Genomic DNA, 15472 nt, shown 5'->3' with positions numbered 1-15472 from the left:
AGTCAATATGAAGGGAGTATCATGTCTATTACTTACATCACAACACTGAACGTTGCATTAAAATGACAAAAAAGCTAATCTGTTTCATTTTCAGACATGCATGGGTTCCAAAGATATAGAAAAAACATTATACTACTGTTACATTTCAATGGTTTAAAATCTATTAAAGTGTGTGGGTCATTCCAGAATTGGAGGACATTTGGGATTCATCAATAATAGGCAATAAACTGTCAAAGGCTTGATTGGCTCAGCTTAAACATCAATGGTACCATTTTTATTCCATGTTTTCTGTGTTGTTTGCTAACCCTACTCTAACCACAGTAACAGGGTTGCTAATCCATGCTAATGTGATCTTTTTCTCAGCAGTAGAAGCTAGATATTTAGCTGCTGTTACTGCTGACCAAGAGGACAAACTGACTGATGGAAAACAGTCCAAAGAATTAGTCTGATCCTGATAATATGAGGTAGAGTGAGACATTCAATCAAGGCTGACAATGGGATGAAAATATGAAAAATAGAAGAGAGGACATAACTTTGCTCTACCCATTCTTTAGGAAAACTGTTTGATGACGTTAATGACAGAAACAAGACAGAAAACAACAGAAACGAGACACAAAACGACAAAAACAAGACACAAAACGACAAAGACAACACAAAACGACAAAAACAAGACACAAAATGACAGAAACGAAACACAAAACGACAAAAACAAGACACAAAATGACAGAAATGAGACACAAAATGACAAAAACAAGACAAAACGACATAAAGACAACACAAAACAACAAAAACAAGACACAAAATGACAAAAACAAGACACAAAATGACAAAAACAAGACACAAAATGACAGAAATGAAACAAAATGACAAAAACAATAGAGAAAATGACAGAAACGTCATCAACAGGTTATGCTAACATGTTGTGGGACATGTTCCATGCATAATAATTATTTTTTAAAATATTATGTTGATCAAAAAATGTTCCCACAATTAAAAGAGACATGAATGAAAAGAATAATACCTAAAAAAGGAGATTTAAATTTGACTTGAACTGTTTCATTAGAGATTCAGTTTGGTCATCAGGGGATTGGGACGAGAAAAACGGCATTTTAGGGGAACTCCAGATTTATTTGGTACATTTACACAACAACTGCATGTTTTAGTATTTTCTACATGGATTATTTGAAATTTGATGGGTGGGACGTAAAATGTCCTCCAAGATTTATTTTAAATGCTATTTGTTTCATTTCAAAAACCTGTCTGAAGTTGAGTTTAATGTGCATAAAAAGACAACTTGCATCGTTCAGTCTCCACTATCATCGTCCATCTTCTGCCTCCTTCCAGCAGGTGGCAGACCTTCCCCACATGAAGCCTCACACCACAACTAAACTACATCACAGAGACATTATGTCACAATGCCGGACTATTGATTTGTGATGATGAAAGCAAACTGGGATGACGATATTGCCGGATGCCAGCAGGTGCAGACGAAACAACTCTATAAATATCCACCTGCACTGACAGGTTTGTGTTACTTTTTAAGCAAGACAAACAGCGTACGTACCGATCTCCCCCCAGTGGAACGGGTTGATGCCGCCGGTCGTGCAGTTGTACACCAGAGCTGTTTTAGGTCTGTAAGGTGCAGGAGATCAAGGTCATGATAAGGTCTATTACACAAATATGCATTTCCTGCAAGTGTATTTAAGTTATGAAAGGGCAGTGCTGGAATGAGCTGATCTTGAAATTAAAAAATGGTATATTTTGAGCGTATTTTACCTGAACTGATAGATGACTGAACCCCAAGTTTCTGCATGTTTTTTGCTACTGTGGGCTTATTTGTAACAGCAATATAAAGTCCTGCAAATCTATGGAAACAACACAACCACGGCTAGACGTAGAGGGAACTCAAAATGTCTATTGTGCAGTATAAGAAAGTTATAATGCCAAAAAAACAGGAAAAAAAAAACCCCAAAGCTGAATTTGCTGACGGGTTTTATCAACACTGATGACGGTAATGGGAACTCTACAAATTAAAGACATTTTACCGCTTACATGTTTAATTTGTTTCCCTATTCTCCTACCTGCTCTACATAAACACAGCCTGCAGTTCATTCCAGTTTAGCTGAAAAGTCCCCTTAAATTTTGACATGTTGGGTAAGCAAAGCAGTTAAAAATGAACCCACAGTAAGTAAAAAACAAATGACAGGTGCAAAAATTGCCCCCTAACTACTAGAAACATGTTTTTCGAAAGCCCCTTTCAGACAGAGAGTCCTGTCATTTAGTCTGATCACACCGGAAAATATCAGCTTCATGTCTGAATAACAAAATTGCACTGTGACAAAATCAGACACTACCAGCTTAAATTAACCCTCCTGTTGTCCTCATTTACGGGCATCAAAAAGTATTGTTTCCTTGTCTGAAAAAAATCCCAAAATTCAACAAAAAATTCCCCAAATTTCTGAAAATTTGCAAAACCAGGAAGAAAATTACAATAATTCCTTAAAAGTTTCCCTTAATAGTTTTAGTTTAAAAAAAAAAAAAAAAAATCCCCCAAATTTGGCAAGAAAATTCTTGTAAATATTTTCAAAAAATTAGTAAAAATCTTCCAAAAAAATCCTAAAAATATCTAAAGTGATTACATATATATATCAGCAAATCTTCTAATATTTTTTTTAAGAACATTCACAAAAAAATCAACCAAAATCCAGTGAAATTCACTGGATTTTGGTTGATTTTTTTGTGAATGTTCTTAAGAAACATTTTTAACATTTTTTTTTCCACCAAAAAATGTTCAAAGATTTCCCAAAAATGTTGAAAATGTGGACATCAGAAGTTTCACTGTGAAAATATTTTTTTTCCCCACATTTTCAAACTTTAAAATGGGTAAATTTTGACCCACAGGACGACACGAGGGTTAATGATATTAGCCCATTTGAGTGTCTCCGAAATGAAAATGCTGTGAACATTCGTACACAGAGCAGCAGAAGCGACTTCACTAAAAGTGATCCTTGACATGGAGACAGGTTTGATAAAGATCTAATTGCAGGTCATGTGTACTTTTCTTCACCTCAGACAGGCAAACTGTCACACAGAGTCACATCAGCTGCAGTTTTATCACTCAAGAAATTAGAAATGAACCAGACTGTTGTGTAATTGGACAGTTTGAAAAGCAGCTATTAGCTTAGATTTCGTGTTTTGTTTTTAATTGCATCCCTTGAATGACAAATATCATGTGCGTACCGTAGCTCTCTCCATCACTGTTGTGGTTATATCCTATGTCTGTGAAGCCTGTATCTTCCTGTATGCCATGTCTGAAAAGGGCTTAAGACTAGGGACAAAGCTCCAGAGCTGTGGGTGTTTTTCCTCACCTGTGTACAGCGGTGTACCAGCCAGCAGCCAGGGTCAGGTTGATGACCACGTCCACAGGGATCAGATCTGCCACCGCGTCATTGTTGGCTCTCATGGTGCGCAGGATCCCCTTCCCCGCCTGACAACAGGGACGACACTGCCTTAGGACTCCAAAACACATCTGTGTGATTAACCCTCCTGCTGTACTCATTTACAGGCACCCTTGTCTGAAAAAACATCCCAAAACTCAGCAAAATACTCCCCAAATTTATAAAAAAAATTTGCAAAATCTTCAGGAAGAAAATTCCAAAAATTCTTTAAAAGTTTCCCTTAAAAGTTTAATTAAAAAAACAAAAAAAATTAAACAAATTTGGCAAGAAATAAAAAAATAAGTAAATATTTTCAAAAAATTACTAAAAATCATCTAAAAAAATCCTAAAAATATCTAAAGTAATTCCATATATATCAGTAAAAGTTCTGTTTTCTTTTAGAACATTCAGAAAAAAATCAACCAAAATCCAGCGAAATTCGCTGGATTTTGGTTGATTTTTTTCTGAATGTTCTTAAAGAAACATTTTTTTTAACATTTCTTTTTTTGCAACAAAAAATTTTCAAAAATTTCCCAAAAATGTTGAAAATGTAGAAGTTTCCACTGTGAAAATATATTTTTTTCTCCACATTTTCAAACTTTAAAATGGGTCAATTTTGACACCCAGGACGACACGAGGGTTAAGAGATTTCGGATTCGAGGGTGACGTTTTTACTCACGGCTATAAAGACGCCACTCGGCCCGTTGAAGTTGTCGATCCAACCCTGACGAACGAGACACAGAAAACCGTTAATGAGAGAATTGAGATGCGTTTCCTGCAAGTGTATGAAAGTTTAGTGCTAAAATGAGCTGTTCTTGAAATTAAAAAACTGTTTATTTCTTAGCGTAGTTTACCTGAACTGACAGATAAATGAATGAACCTTCTGAACCCTAAGTTTCTGCATGTTTTTAGCTACTGTGGGCTTATTTTTAACTGCAATATAAACTCCTGCACCTCTATGGAAACAACACAACCATGGCTAGAAGTAGAGAGAACTCAAAAATGTCTATTGTGCAGAATAACAAAATTAGAATTTCATAAAACAGGGATAAAAAACAAGATACGAGACGAGACAGAAAACCGTTAACCCTCAGAGAGTTGATTACATCTGTGTGACACTGAAGCGACATCAAGTTATGGACTGTAGCACGTGTTTGTGTGTGCTGAGTCAGCTGGTCAGGGTCGTGTTACCTCCTGTGGGGGAAAAACGGGGGAGGCTGGGCAGCAGTGATTGTCGACTTCAATTAGACACCATTAAAAATGGATGAAACCACTGGTAATAGACTGCTGTAGTTTCTAATGTGAGGGACTGGAGAGTTATTATGTGGTCAGAACCGAGGCTTATCCTGAGTCTAATAATAAGCTCTGGTGCTGATAAGGTGCACAGAAGACGCTAGCACAGGGGTGTCAAACATGAGGCCCGCGGGCCAAAACCGGCCCTCCAGAGGGCCCAATCCGGCCCACGGGACGACATTGTAAAGAGTAAAACTAACAGAGAAGACATTAACTGCAAATTGTAAATTTGTAAAATTATAAATTTAAAATAATTTGTAGACCGTGACAAGTTGTTTTGATCATAAAGTAAAATACCAGACTGCTCATTGTTGTTTTGTGTCTCATTTTTGTAATAATTTGTCTTGTTTTTGTCCTTTTTTTGTCGTTTTGTGTTTCCTTTTTGTCTTGCTTGTGTTATTTATGTTATTTTAGTCACTTTGTGTTTTGCTTTATTCATTGTTTTGTATAGTGTTTTTGTCATTTTGTGTTTTTGTTTTGTCTTGCTTGTGTCGTTTGTCCATTTTTTTTGGCACTTTGTAGCTTTTTGGTCTAATTTTCTGTCTCTTTTTGTTCTGTTTTTTGTGGTTTGTCTCATTTTTGGTCATTTTGTGCCTCGTTTTTGTAATATTTTGTCTTGTTTTTTGTCTTTTTTTTATCTGACTTTTGTTATTTTGATCATAAAAAAGTAAAATAATACATTGTTCAGTTCCAGATACCTGTGACTAAATGTTTTGTGCCTTTATAGAAACACTGTGATCTGGAAGTTGTAATGTATAAATGATAAACTGAGGCATAATATTGCTGAAATTGAATTTATTTTTCTTAAGAAATTTCAGAATGTTCATAATGTTTTGTACAAAGATAATTCCTTAAATGTGAACATTTTCAGAATGTACTTTTTTGTACTAAAACAAACATTTGTAGTTTTTGTTATTTATACGTTATTTTGCTGTGATTTTACTGGTCACTGGAGATCAAATTGGGCTGAATGTGGCTCCTGAACTAAAATGAATCTGACATCCCTGCTTCAGCACAACAATCTGTTGACAGGCTCAAGAAGGAGACTCATCTTTGAACTGATATTTGGCATCATGTGTTGGTTAAACGGGAGATTCCGACAGACACGGAGTCAAAACGACAGAACGTACACGCATATTGTGGGCGCAACACACAAACACATACACATGCCAGTGGGCGCCTCACAGCGCCCACTGGCAGGGGCTGCCAAGGCGATTGCATGGCCAAGCGTGAGCGAGGCCTTGTGGAGAGTCGCTGCCAGGCTGAGCTTACAACTGCAGGCTGAGCACCGAGCCAGGAACCGGCGTCACGGTCCAAGTGAGCAAACACAAGGCCTACATTTCCTGACGCCAGATAAACAAGGACTTTCCCGTGTTTTTCTGCTATTTTATTCATGTGGCTTCATCTCGGAGTCTTTCTGATCTCAAGTGCACCTCTCATCTGACTGCACGGAACGGTAAACAAGCTGGAAATAAAAAAGTGTTACAAACCAGAAAATCTTCTTACATCAGCAAATTTTAAAACAACTAAAGTCTACCAAACTGCTGCACACATTATTGGATGGTAAAAGGCAAAATAAGTGCAAAAAATGCACAAAGAAAACAGGATAAAGTGTGAAGAGCCACACTATTTTTGGGCTTTTCAACCCTTTATTTTATTAGTGAAAAAAAAGAATAGGAAAGTGACATGTTCTCTGCTGTGATACCATTTGTTATGTATTCTAACCAACCAGGTTGTCTCATTATTTTTATTTTTAAAGTAAAAACTGCACCCACTCTCTGGTTCCAGCCTCATCTAAGCAAGATGCAATTATCTGGGGGTCCAAGAAAGTTCATTCCTGACCTTAGAGACAGTAGCTGAAAAAAATCTTATATTATTGACATTTTTTTTTTTTTGCATTATTTAATTGTCTTGCAGCAGATGGACTTTGCTCAGACTGAACTCCATGAGAGTTCTGGGAAAAGCGAGCAAGTGGGTCTTGAGTTGAGCTTTTGTTATTAGAAATTTTGGACAAAAAGTGCTCAATAAACCTGAATAAATGATGAAAATAAATAATCAAAATAATCCACTAATGCAACACACAACGATAAAATAGACAAAAGAAACAAATCCTTACATTTCACAAGCTGGATGATGAGAAATAATGATAATTTATAATAAAAGTTGTTAAATAATGTATATATCGTAACATTTTTTTGCTTTGTGTCGGTCAATTTTCGGCTGATCTGCTAAATATTTCTGCACAAATTAGAACTTAATATCAGTTTTTAACTGATTGACATGCGCAAAGAATTACACAAATCAATTAATATTTTCTAACTGTAAAATATCTGCGAATCAGTATTGAAGCACAGCTGCATTCTGAATCATGCCAGCCTAAGGGAAACACAAAATTTTGTAATTTTTATTTTTAACATTTTTGAGTTGAACATATATGGGAGGATTACCTTTACAAAAATATGGTTTCCACACACTTACATATTATTTCCACACATTTATAGTCAAGCCTTTTTCACGGTATGTAAACATGCTTGGAATTTTTAGGGTCTAAAAACTGTAGATTAAACCTTTAACTGATAAGTGGTGATAGAAAAACAGTAGTGCTAACTCAAAGCTGCTATTTCAGTGATATTTAAAGGTAGGTTTGAAATGTCCCACAGCTGCAGTTGCTGCAGAATGTGACTTAAATCCTCAATGTGAAATGCAAATGTTGAAGATGTTGGGACGCCTGCAGCAGCAGCAGCAGCTGGTCGGCTGAAAGCAGCTTAAACATGGAAGCAGTTCACTGCTCAACTTTGGGGTTTAAGTCCTTCACTGAACTCTCAGAGTCGCCTTCAGTTGAACTTCTCTGCACTGTTCAACCTCCCTCCCTCTGCCTTCAGTCTGTTGGCGTCACATTCATGGACTCCCTGCCTCCCCCAAAACCTCTCCCATCCCAGCAGCTGTTTGTTTGAAGGTGACTCGGTTGGAAGCGACGGTCAACGGTGCAGATATTAACCAATTTGCTTTAATCCCGAGCCACTTAAGATAAAAGCCACAGGGGAGCAGTATTGACCTGAGCAGGGTTACATCGATCAATATCTTATTTCCATTCGCTTTACTGTCACAGGAGGACGCATGATGAGCGGGGGATCTAGAAATGGTGACTGAATCATTTATGGGTGTCAAACATTTTGATTAACGTTCGCCACCGGCAGCAGAATGAGCTTCACCGTTCACACGATGCTTCACCATTATTTTCACTTGGGGAGAAAAGAGGAGGATATTCGGGGACTCACAGGAAAGGGCTCCTGCCAGCTGGCTCCCACTATGGAGGGTCTGATGATGCCGATGTTGAGCTTGTCTTGCTCCTGCTGCACCACGTACTCGGCCAGGGCTTTGGTGTAGGTGTACGTGTTGGGCCTGTTGCCGATGAGTCGCGGCGTGATGTCCCGCACGATGCCATCATCCATCCACCTGAAGCCAGCAGTCAAGAGCTCAGTCAGAGAAAAAAACATGAACAACACTGAAGCGCTGAGCCACCTTTTAATCCACAGATGAGCAGAAATATTAATTAAGATAAAGTTTTTGTCAGTTGTGTGTTTTGTGGCCGTACCAAGAGATTTACTTTAAGTGTCAGCTTTATATTCGGCCCACGTGTCGTGACACCAGGTTTTTCTTGGAGTGCAAAAGGCACAGCTTCAACACTACAAGGCGTCTGAATCTGTCACTTCAACTATCAAAGGTGCTCTTAATTTCGCGTGAGGCAGGGTGCCTCCATGTAGACTGACTCATCCTTTACCACCATGAATTCTTTTAATTACTGGTACTCAACACGGCGCAAATGCAGCCATATGTGTCCTAGATGTAAAAAAAAATGTTTTATTCATTAGTCATTTATTGATCTTTTGTACAAACCCTATCATGAAGACTGTGGCTGGTGTGGCAGAAGACACGTTTTTGAATCATCCTTTCAAGATTTTCTTACTGGACAGGAATTGATTAGTTGTCTTTGGGGGGAACAAAAGCTTGTCCTCCGTTCACTCACTCGAGGGACTCGATGAGCTTCTTGGGCTCGACGGGCGGCGGGTAGATGACCTCGTCGATGTACTTGCGGTTGCAGTTTGCATAGGCGGTGGAGATGTGAATGAAGGCCTCGAGGTGGTGCATCTGCTGGGCCAGGCTGAGGAGCTGCTGTGTGGCGATCACATTCAGCTGCAGGGCGTGTCTGCAGGAGGAAGCAGAGATACAGCGTTGAAGACTGTGTGTGTCTGTGTGGGAGGAAAGGATGTACGAATGAGAGTATGTGCGTGTGTGGGCGGTAAAAGTTTGTGTGCTTTGGATTAAGTGTGTGTGGAGAAGAGGCTTTGTGTGTGTTTGCTAACATCTCCGAGCATTTGCATGCATGAACGTTTGTTTGTCGACTACCGAGCGTTCCTTTCTGATGAGAATTTGCCAACTCATAGGAATCTGCAGGAAATGATTTTAAGCTGGAGAACGCAGGATGACACGACTGGATGGGGAAACATGAAATACAACAGAGGAGGGGGAGCGAGGACGAGGCAGAACCAGAGAGAAATAAAAAGAGCAAACATCTGCTCCTCTTCTCCAATGTGTTGGTTTCATCATTTTCACTGATCACTCTTTCCAGCTCAAACTAATGGAGCTATGAGCATCTCCATGGCTGCACAATGAATTCTGCTGCTTGTTTTTTGTGCCATTTTGTCATTTCTCCTTAATCCTCCTGTTGTCTTTATTTACAGGCACCAAAAATATAGTTTCCTTGTCTGAAAATTTTTTTAAAATTCTGCAAAAAAATTCCCCAAATTTCTGAAAATTTGCAAAACCTGCAGGAAGAAAATTCCAATAATTGCTTAAAAGTTTCCTTTAAAAATTTAATTAAAAAAAAAAAAATCCCCCAAATTTGGCAAGAAAATTCTTATAAATATTTTCGAAAAATGAGTAAAAATCTTCCAAAAAAAAATCCTTGAAATATCTAAAGTGATTACATATACATCAGTAAAATTTCTAATATTTTCTTTAAGAACATTCACACAAAAAGAATCAACCAAAATCCAGCGAAAAATTCCTCAAAAATGTTGAAAATGTGGACATCAAAAGTTTCATTGCGAAAAATTTTTTTCTCCACATTTTTCAAACTTATAAACGGGTCAATTTGACCTGCAGGACGACACGAGGGTTAAACATAGAGGATGCTGCTCATTCTTGAAACTTTAAACACATCAAAAACAAACTTATGCAATCGAATGACTTGACAATTCTGCCACATTTGCCTTAGTGGCTGCATCCAACCGAGTGCTGCCAATTTCCACACTAATTGCATCAATAAATGATAAGACTGCATTACAGCAAGTGAAGAAGGTGCATTAGCAGAGGGGCAGAAATAATGAGATTTGTTCTTCTGAAAACAGGAGAAATAGTCCAAAAAACAGTGAAAAATACCCATCAATGGTTTTCTCTGGGTTGAGTAATTGACTAATTCACAGTTTGGAGGAGGAAGCACATTTGTTCTGCTCTTGCCTGGACAAAAATAAGATTCACAAAGGCAACATTTATTGCTATAAACTGCCTTCCCTTCACAATTGCGGAAACAAAATCCTAACCCCAGTAAGAGACACAGAATGTAATTTTTTCCAGAATGATGAACTCCAGTAGGCCACACACCGACGCGTTTCACTTGATAAACCTCAGCATTCAGCAGTGGATCTGTGTCAACTCTACAGCAGGACTGCAATAACATCCATTCGGCCCGAGGCGACAGCCAGAAAAAGCGACGGTCAGTGGAGCCACACGCTGCAAGACATGCTGCCTCTCCGGCTCGGCGTGGGCGGCGCTCAGGAGGTGCGTTTGCGACAGAAAAAGTGAGAGGCGGAGACAGATGTATGGAGCATGTCGGTGAGTTGTGGGCGACCGGGCCGGCAGGGTGAGTCAGGTGTGGTCAGGTTGTTTGCAGCAATGTGGAGGGAGCGAAGCTGTGACAGCAGGAGGATGACGATGACGATGATGATGATGATGATGATGAGGATGGGTATCGGAGGATGGGCTCTGTGTGGGCGTCTCATCTTCCACCACCTTCTGGGTCCATATGCAAGGGAGAGATGGGTACACCTTCCCTGCAGCTGACTCATCAGCCATCTGTCTTTAGCTTTGCTGATTCAAATCTAACAAACCTGTAAAGCTCTGATCCGAAACAAAGCATCCGTATTTTTCAATGCTATTATAGTTGATAGTTGTAGCCACCGTTCCTGTGTAAATATTAGAGCCCAACCGATACTGGGTTTTTGCGCCTAACACAAAGATTCAGACAGTAAAATAACCCTGATATATATACAGGGTTTCTGCAGATATCAATCAGTCAAACTTAATACTTTTTAATGCCACTTTAATGCCATACTGTAAAAATTTTAATGCCACGGCCGTGAACTCAACAAATTACACAGGTGTGTTTTTTTTTCTATAAAAGATGATTTTTAAATGAAAACTATCCCTACATTTCACTATTTCTGAATCCGGAAACAATCCCTGATCACCAACAGGCTGCAGTCATTCTCTGAAATCCACGTTTTCTAGCCATTTTTGCTGGAATTTGCGTTTCCCCATTTCCCAGCTCTCCTCCACCTGGTCCAGCCTGCCGGACACTTTAAAAAACATGCAGTTTTTGGCAATTGTACCCGACCGGCCGGAACAATTATCACAATGGTTCAGCATGTTTACGCAGATGCACATATCTGATGAATCACAGTTTATAATTAAATATCTTTATAGTCAAATATTTTCTTGAAAAGTGCAGAAAGAATTTTTAATGCCACTGAGAATCAAATTTAATTATTTTTAATGCCATTTAAGGCCTTCATTTTCACAAAATCAACTTAATGACTATTAATGCTTTTTGATGCCCTGCAGAAACCCTGATATATATGTCAGAGTAATATTGAGAATGATTAATTTTCCAGAGGTGTATTTCACTGTGAACATAGTGCTTGACTCCAGACTACTGTTGTGCTCTGCAACATGTGCTGCAGACAGTGCTGGAAAGAATGGAGCCTGCAGCGATGTGTCATGCGCAAAAGATGCAGCTTTAAGAGCCGATGCTTCGTAGTGAATCAGAAGAACCGACTGCCATCAACTGAGAGGCGACTCCCAACTTTTATAATGGAGTATGGAGTTCAACACTGTCCTCATAGAAACCACGATACTGGATCCTAGGTTTAAGAAACTTGCTTTCAGTGACAACAGAGCTGTTTTCAAGGCACTTCAGAGAATAAGTGCAGCAGCAGCAAAACGTTCCCCCAGCAGCCACCACCTCCACCATTAGAGGAGGAGCCACAAACTTCTGCTGTGTGGAGGCTCTTTGATGAAAGAGATACAGGAGATGCACCAACTTCGGCAACTTCTGTTCCATCTGAGAGAATCTTCTCAAGAACTGGGCAGACACTCACTGAAAGAATGAATCGTATTAACCCATCCAAGCTCAGGCATCTGATTTTTCTGAAAGCCAATCTGCACTGAGGACATTATACTGTTTGAATACAGAGTTTGGTTCTGGTTCTGTTCTGTGGGTTTGTGTGCAGTGTTTGTCCATTTGTTTTTTGTGCAAAAAAAGTTTGATTAAAATAATACACAAAAGTAAGAATGCCTGCTTTGTAACAGAACAAAGTAGCAAATATTCATAATATGATGAAGCTGCTTTGACCATCAGTTTAAACAGTAACATAACACATACTAAAAACATGTAATTCAAATGAAACTTAAGGAGTAATGTGGGAGCACTGAGGGCTAAAGGCAGTTATTGGCATTAGAAAAATGTAGAGTAGTCCACAATAACTCATCCATCCCCAGACATTACAGTTAGCTACATCCTCCACCACACTCAAAACTCTAGGACAGACTGCACGAAAACGGAGAAAACAAAGACAGAGAGAACAGATACTATTGTCAAATTCATTGCTTTGGATATGAGTAATGTGACCGAAAAAGGTGGAGTTTGACTACACCGTCCCCAGATCTCCAGTTTTTCATGGGTGATTACTACTCATCCATGGGCGTGAGCTACAGAGCCCAATAACTAGCATTTAGGGCAGGCTGCCATTCAGTACAACATAAATCCAATATAGTATTTGACTTATGATTCCACTGTTGAAAGCATTAAAGTGTGACAGAAAGCCAGTATGGACAACATGGCCCAGATATATTGAATGAATCACTCAATTATTCCTAAATCTAAAAGAACAAAACAGGTCATATAGAGATTTGTGATTAGACTAATCAGGACTTGGAAAAAACAGCTCTGCTTTTACCACTTTAAATCTTCGTTTTCACTCCAGATTAGCCTGGTTTCTATAAAATCAGTGACGTTTGTTGCTGCAGTCACAAATCTCAGCGATTACTTCAGTGACACAGTAATATTATTACAGATAGAGGAGCAAAGAGCCAAAGCTACATAAAATCCTATCCGAATGTTAATAAACAGAATTGATCCTTTAAGTGTGGGTAAAGACGTGCCGGAGATGAAGACCGGCTGAGGTGTCAGCCTGAAAAGCCCTGGGCCGAGTCTCAAACTTTCAGCGGTCTGATTTATCGCCCTGCTCTGCTTACAAGGCTGCCGGCCGCTACACAAGAGTAATGACTGAGACGACGGAGAGGGGAGGGAAGAGAGGGAAACAGTGAACATGGGACTGAAAGACAGATGCAGAGAGAAGAAAAGAAAAAAGAAAGATGAAGGCCACTCAGAGAGAGATGGGACAGTCTGTCAGGAAGCCACAGCAGGACAGCAGGAGACATGAAAGCAGGAACAGATCAATATAAATCTGTGTGGAGAGCAGAGCAGCAGCTTTATCCCGACTGAGCTGCCACTCAGAGCGCCACGCCTCCAAAAACACCCTCTTCTTTAAGAGCAGCTCAATGCCACCTCACACATAAATCATCTGCATTCACTAGTGCCGGCATGTGGACGCCGGCTTGTTTTACAGAAATAAGCCCTTGTGAATCGTGGTGTTTTTTTAAGCAAATGTATACACCGATCAGCCACAACATTAAAACCAAAGACAGGCAGCTATCAGTGTTAGTTGGCAGACGTTGAAGTTGATGTGTTAGAAGCAGGAAAATGGTTTAGTGTAAGGATCTGAGACAGTTCAACATGGGCTAAACTGTGATCAATAGAGGACTGGATCAGAGCATCTCAGAGAGTGCAGTACTCCAAGACTGTTCATTCCTCAATTTGTGTATTCAGAAATCATGGCAACATAGAATCTGGCCATTTAATATAGATCTACCCACAAACTAAATAATTAAAAAATTACATTGGGGTGAGCACAGGCGTGTGTTAAGTGTATGTACGGATACCGAATTGCGTGACTGAAATATGGAGCGGGTAGTGAATTGATGCAGGCAGCTGACATAGCGTCCACTCGTTGTCATAGTTACAGTGAAGGTACGTGTCCATTACATCCAACAATTTCTCAGATCCCATTCACTGTCTATGTGAAACGCACCGCGTTGCATGCTGGTCCAGTTGTGGTGTGTTTCAGTACAATATCAAAAAGTCACCATTTTTTTTCCTGCATTGGCAACATTTGTGAACACTTGGAAAGATGTTGGACATATTGATTCCAGTTTCTTGATTTTTGTTCAATAAAGTAAGGTCTCTCTACTTCTAGCCATGTTTGGGCAGTAAAGGACTATAAAGTTCAATGAAAAATGTAATTACTGGAAGAACTTGAAGCCTAGAAACTGACTGTAGTTTGGAACGCTACATTTAAGGAAACAGGGAAGCAAAATTGTGAACTCATTCTGAATTCCTCAGGACTTCGAGCAGAAATGTTATTTCTTTCTGCACCCTTCAAACTAACAAAAATTGCATGAAACTCATCTACATGAAGGAACATGCCCAATCCATTGCCTGCGTATGTATGCTGTGAGAGAAACAAGTAGAACATGTTTGGATATACCACCAGACTTCAGTGTAGTCTGCGCTGGGGCCTGTTGGCATCAGCTGCTAGCGCTGTCCAAAGGCAATATTCCCAGAGAAGTATATTATTAAAATATTAAAAGTAAGGTCAGGGATGTTTCGCTTCTCTTTAATCTTTTGCCTGCTGGGCCTGATGACAGAGAGCCAAAGCAGACAGCAACTGGATTATTGATGACGGTTAAATGCACTTGGCGAAATGTGCCAAAAGTTTCTTGAGAATTCACACACAGCCCGGTAAAAATGTTAACTGGCGCTCTGATGTATGTTTTTGTACGTATGTTTTTTAGGTTTTCTGAATTCTGAATATTTTCATGTAAAATGAAGACAAAGTTAAAAGCCATAGAAATTCCTCCTCTCAAACACTCACTGATGTCTGTGCCACCTGCCATGCAGTCAACCGTGTTGCTCCGTGCTTTCAATTAAAGACGCAGAGAGAGTTTTCTTCCTGAAGCAAGTACGGACAGCAGCAGCTCAAATGCATTTAAAGCTACAGAGACTGAAACAGACCATTTAGAACACAACTAAAATCAGGAGTTACACAGTTAAGGTGAAATGAACCGTCTTTGCAGTATTTTGAACTGAGGGGACGTGAGACTTTCATTACTTTGCTAAAAAGGTTCACAATATGTTATCTTTAATTCTAACAAATTGCCTGTTTGTTCAAATTCAGTCAAAATAGTTTTGAGACTTTCTGCCAGACGGGAGGATCATCAACCCGTTTGTGGTAAAACTTCTGTCAGGTGGTCAGGTTGTGTTGTGCTGTGAAGCTGCAAAG

The 15472-nt window shown here is 39.4% G+C and overlaps 1 protein-coding gene across 2 annotated transcripts in view; it reads right to left on the bottom strand.

Annotated features, from left to right (window-relative positions):
• The window catches only part of si:dkey-97m3.1 (fatty acyl-CoA reductase 1), a 77938-nt gene that overhangs the window by 10852 nt on the left and 51614 nt on the right, over nucleotides 1-15472 (bottom strand). For both annotated transcript variants that reach the window (XM_055006509.1, XM_055006510.1), the window contains exons 4-8: nucleotides 8758-8937; nucleotides 8009-8186; nucleotides 4117-4161; nucleotides 3369-3487; nucleotides 1565-1632 (exon numbers count right to left, since the gene is read on the bottom strand). In XM_055006509.1, coding sequence (XP_054862484.1) covers nucleotides 1565-1632; nucleotides 3369-3487; nucleotides 4117-4161; nucleotides 8009-8186; nucleotides 8758-8937 — 590 coding nt within the window. The remainder of the gene's footprint in view (nucleotides 1-1564; nucleotides 1633-3368; nucleotides 3488-4116; nucleotides 4162-8008; nucleotides 8187-8757; nucleotides 8938-15472) is intronic.

The sequence above is a fragment of the Amphiprion ocellaris genome, chromosome 21, assembly GCF_022539595.1.
Source record: "Amphiprion ocellaris isolate individual 3 ecotype Okinawa chromosome 21, ASM2253959v1, whole genome shotgun sequence".
Lineage (NCBI taxonomy): Eukaryota > Metazoa > Chordata > Actinopteri > Pomacentridae > Amphiprion > Amphiprion ocellaris.
The sequence above is the reverse complement of the archived record's forward strand: the minus strand, read 5'-3'. Positions and strand labels throughout refer to the sequence as shown.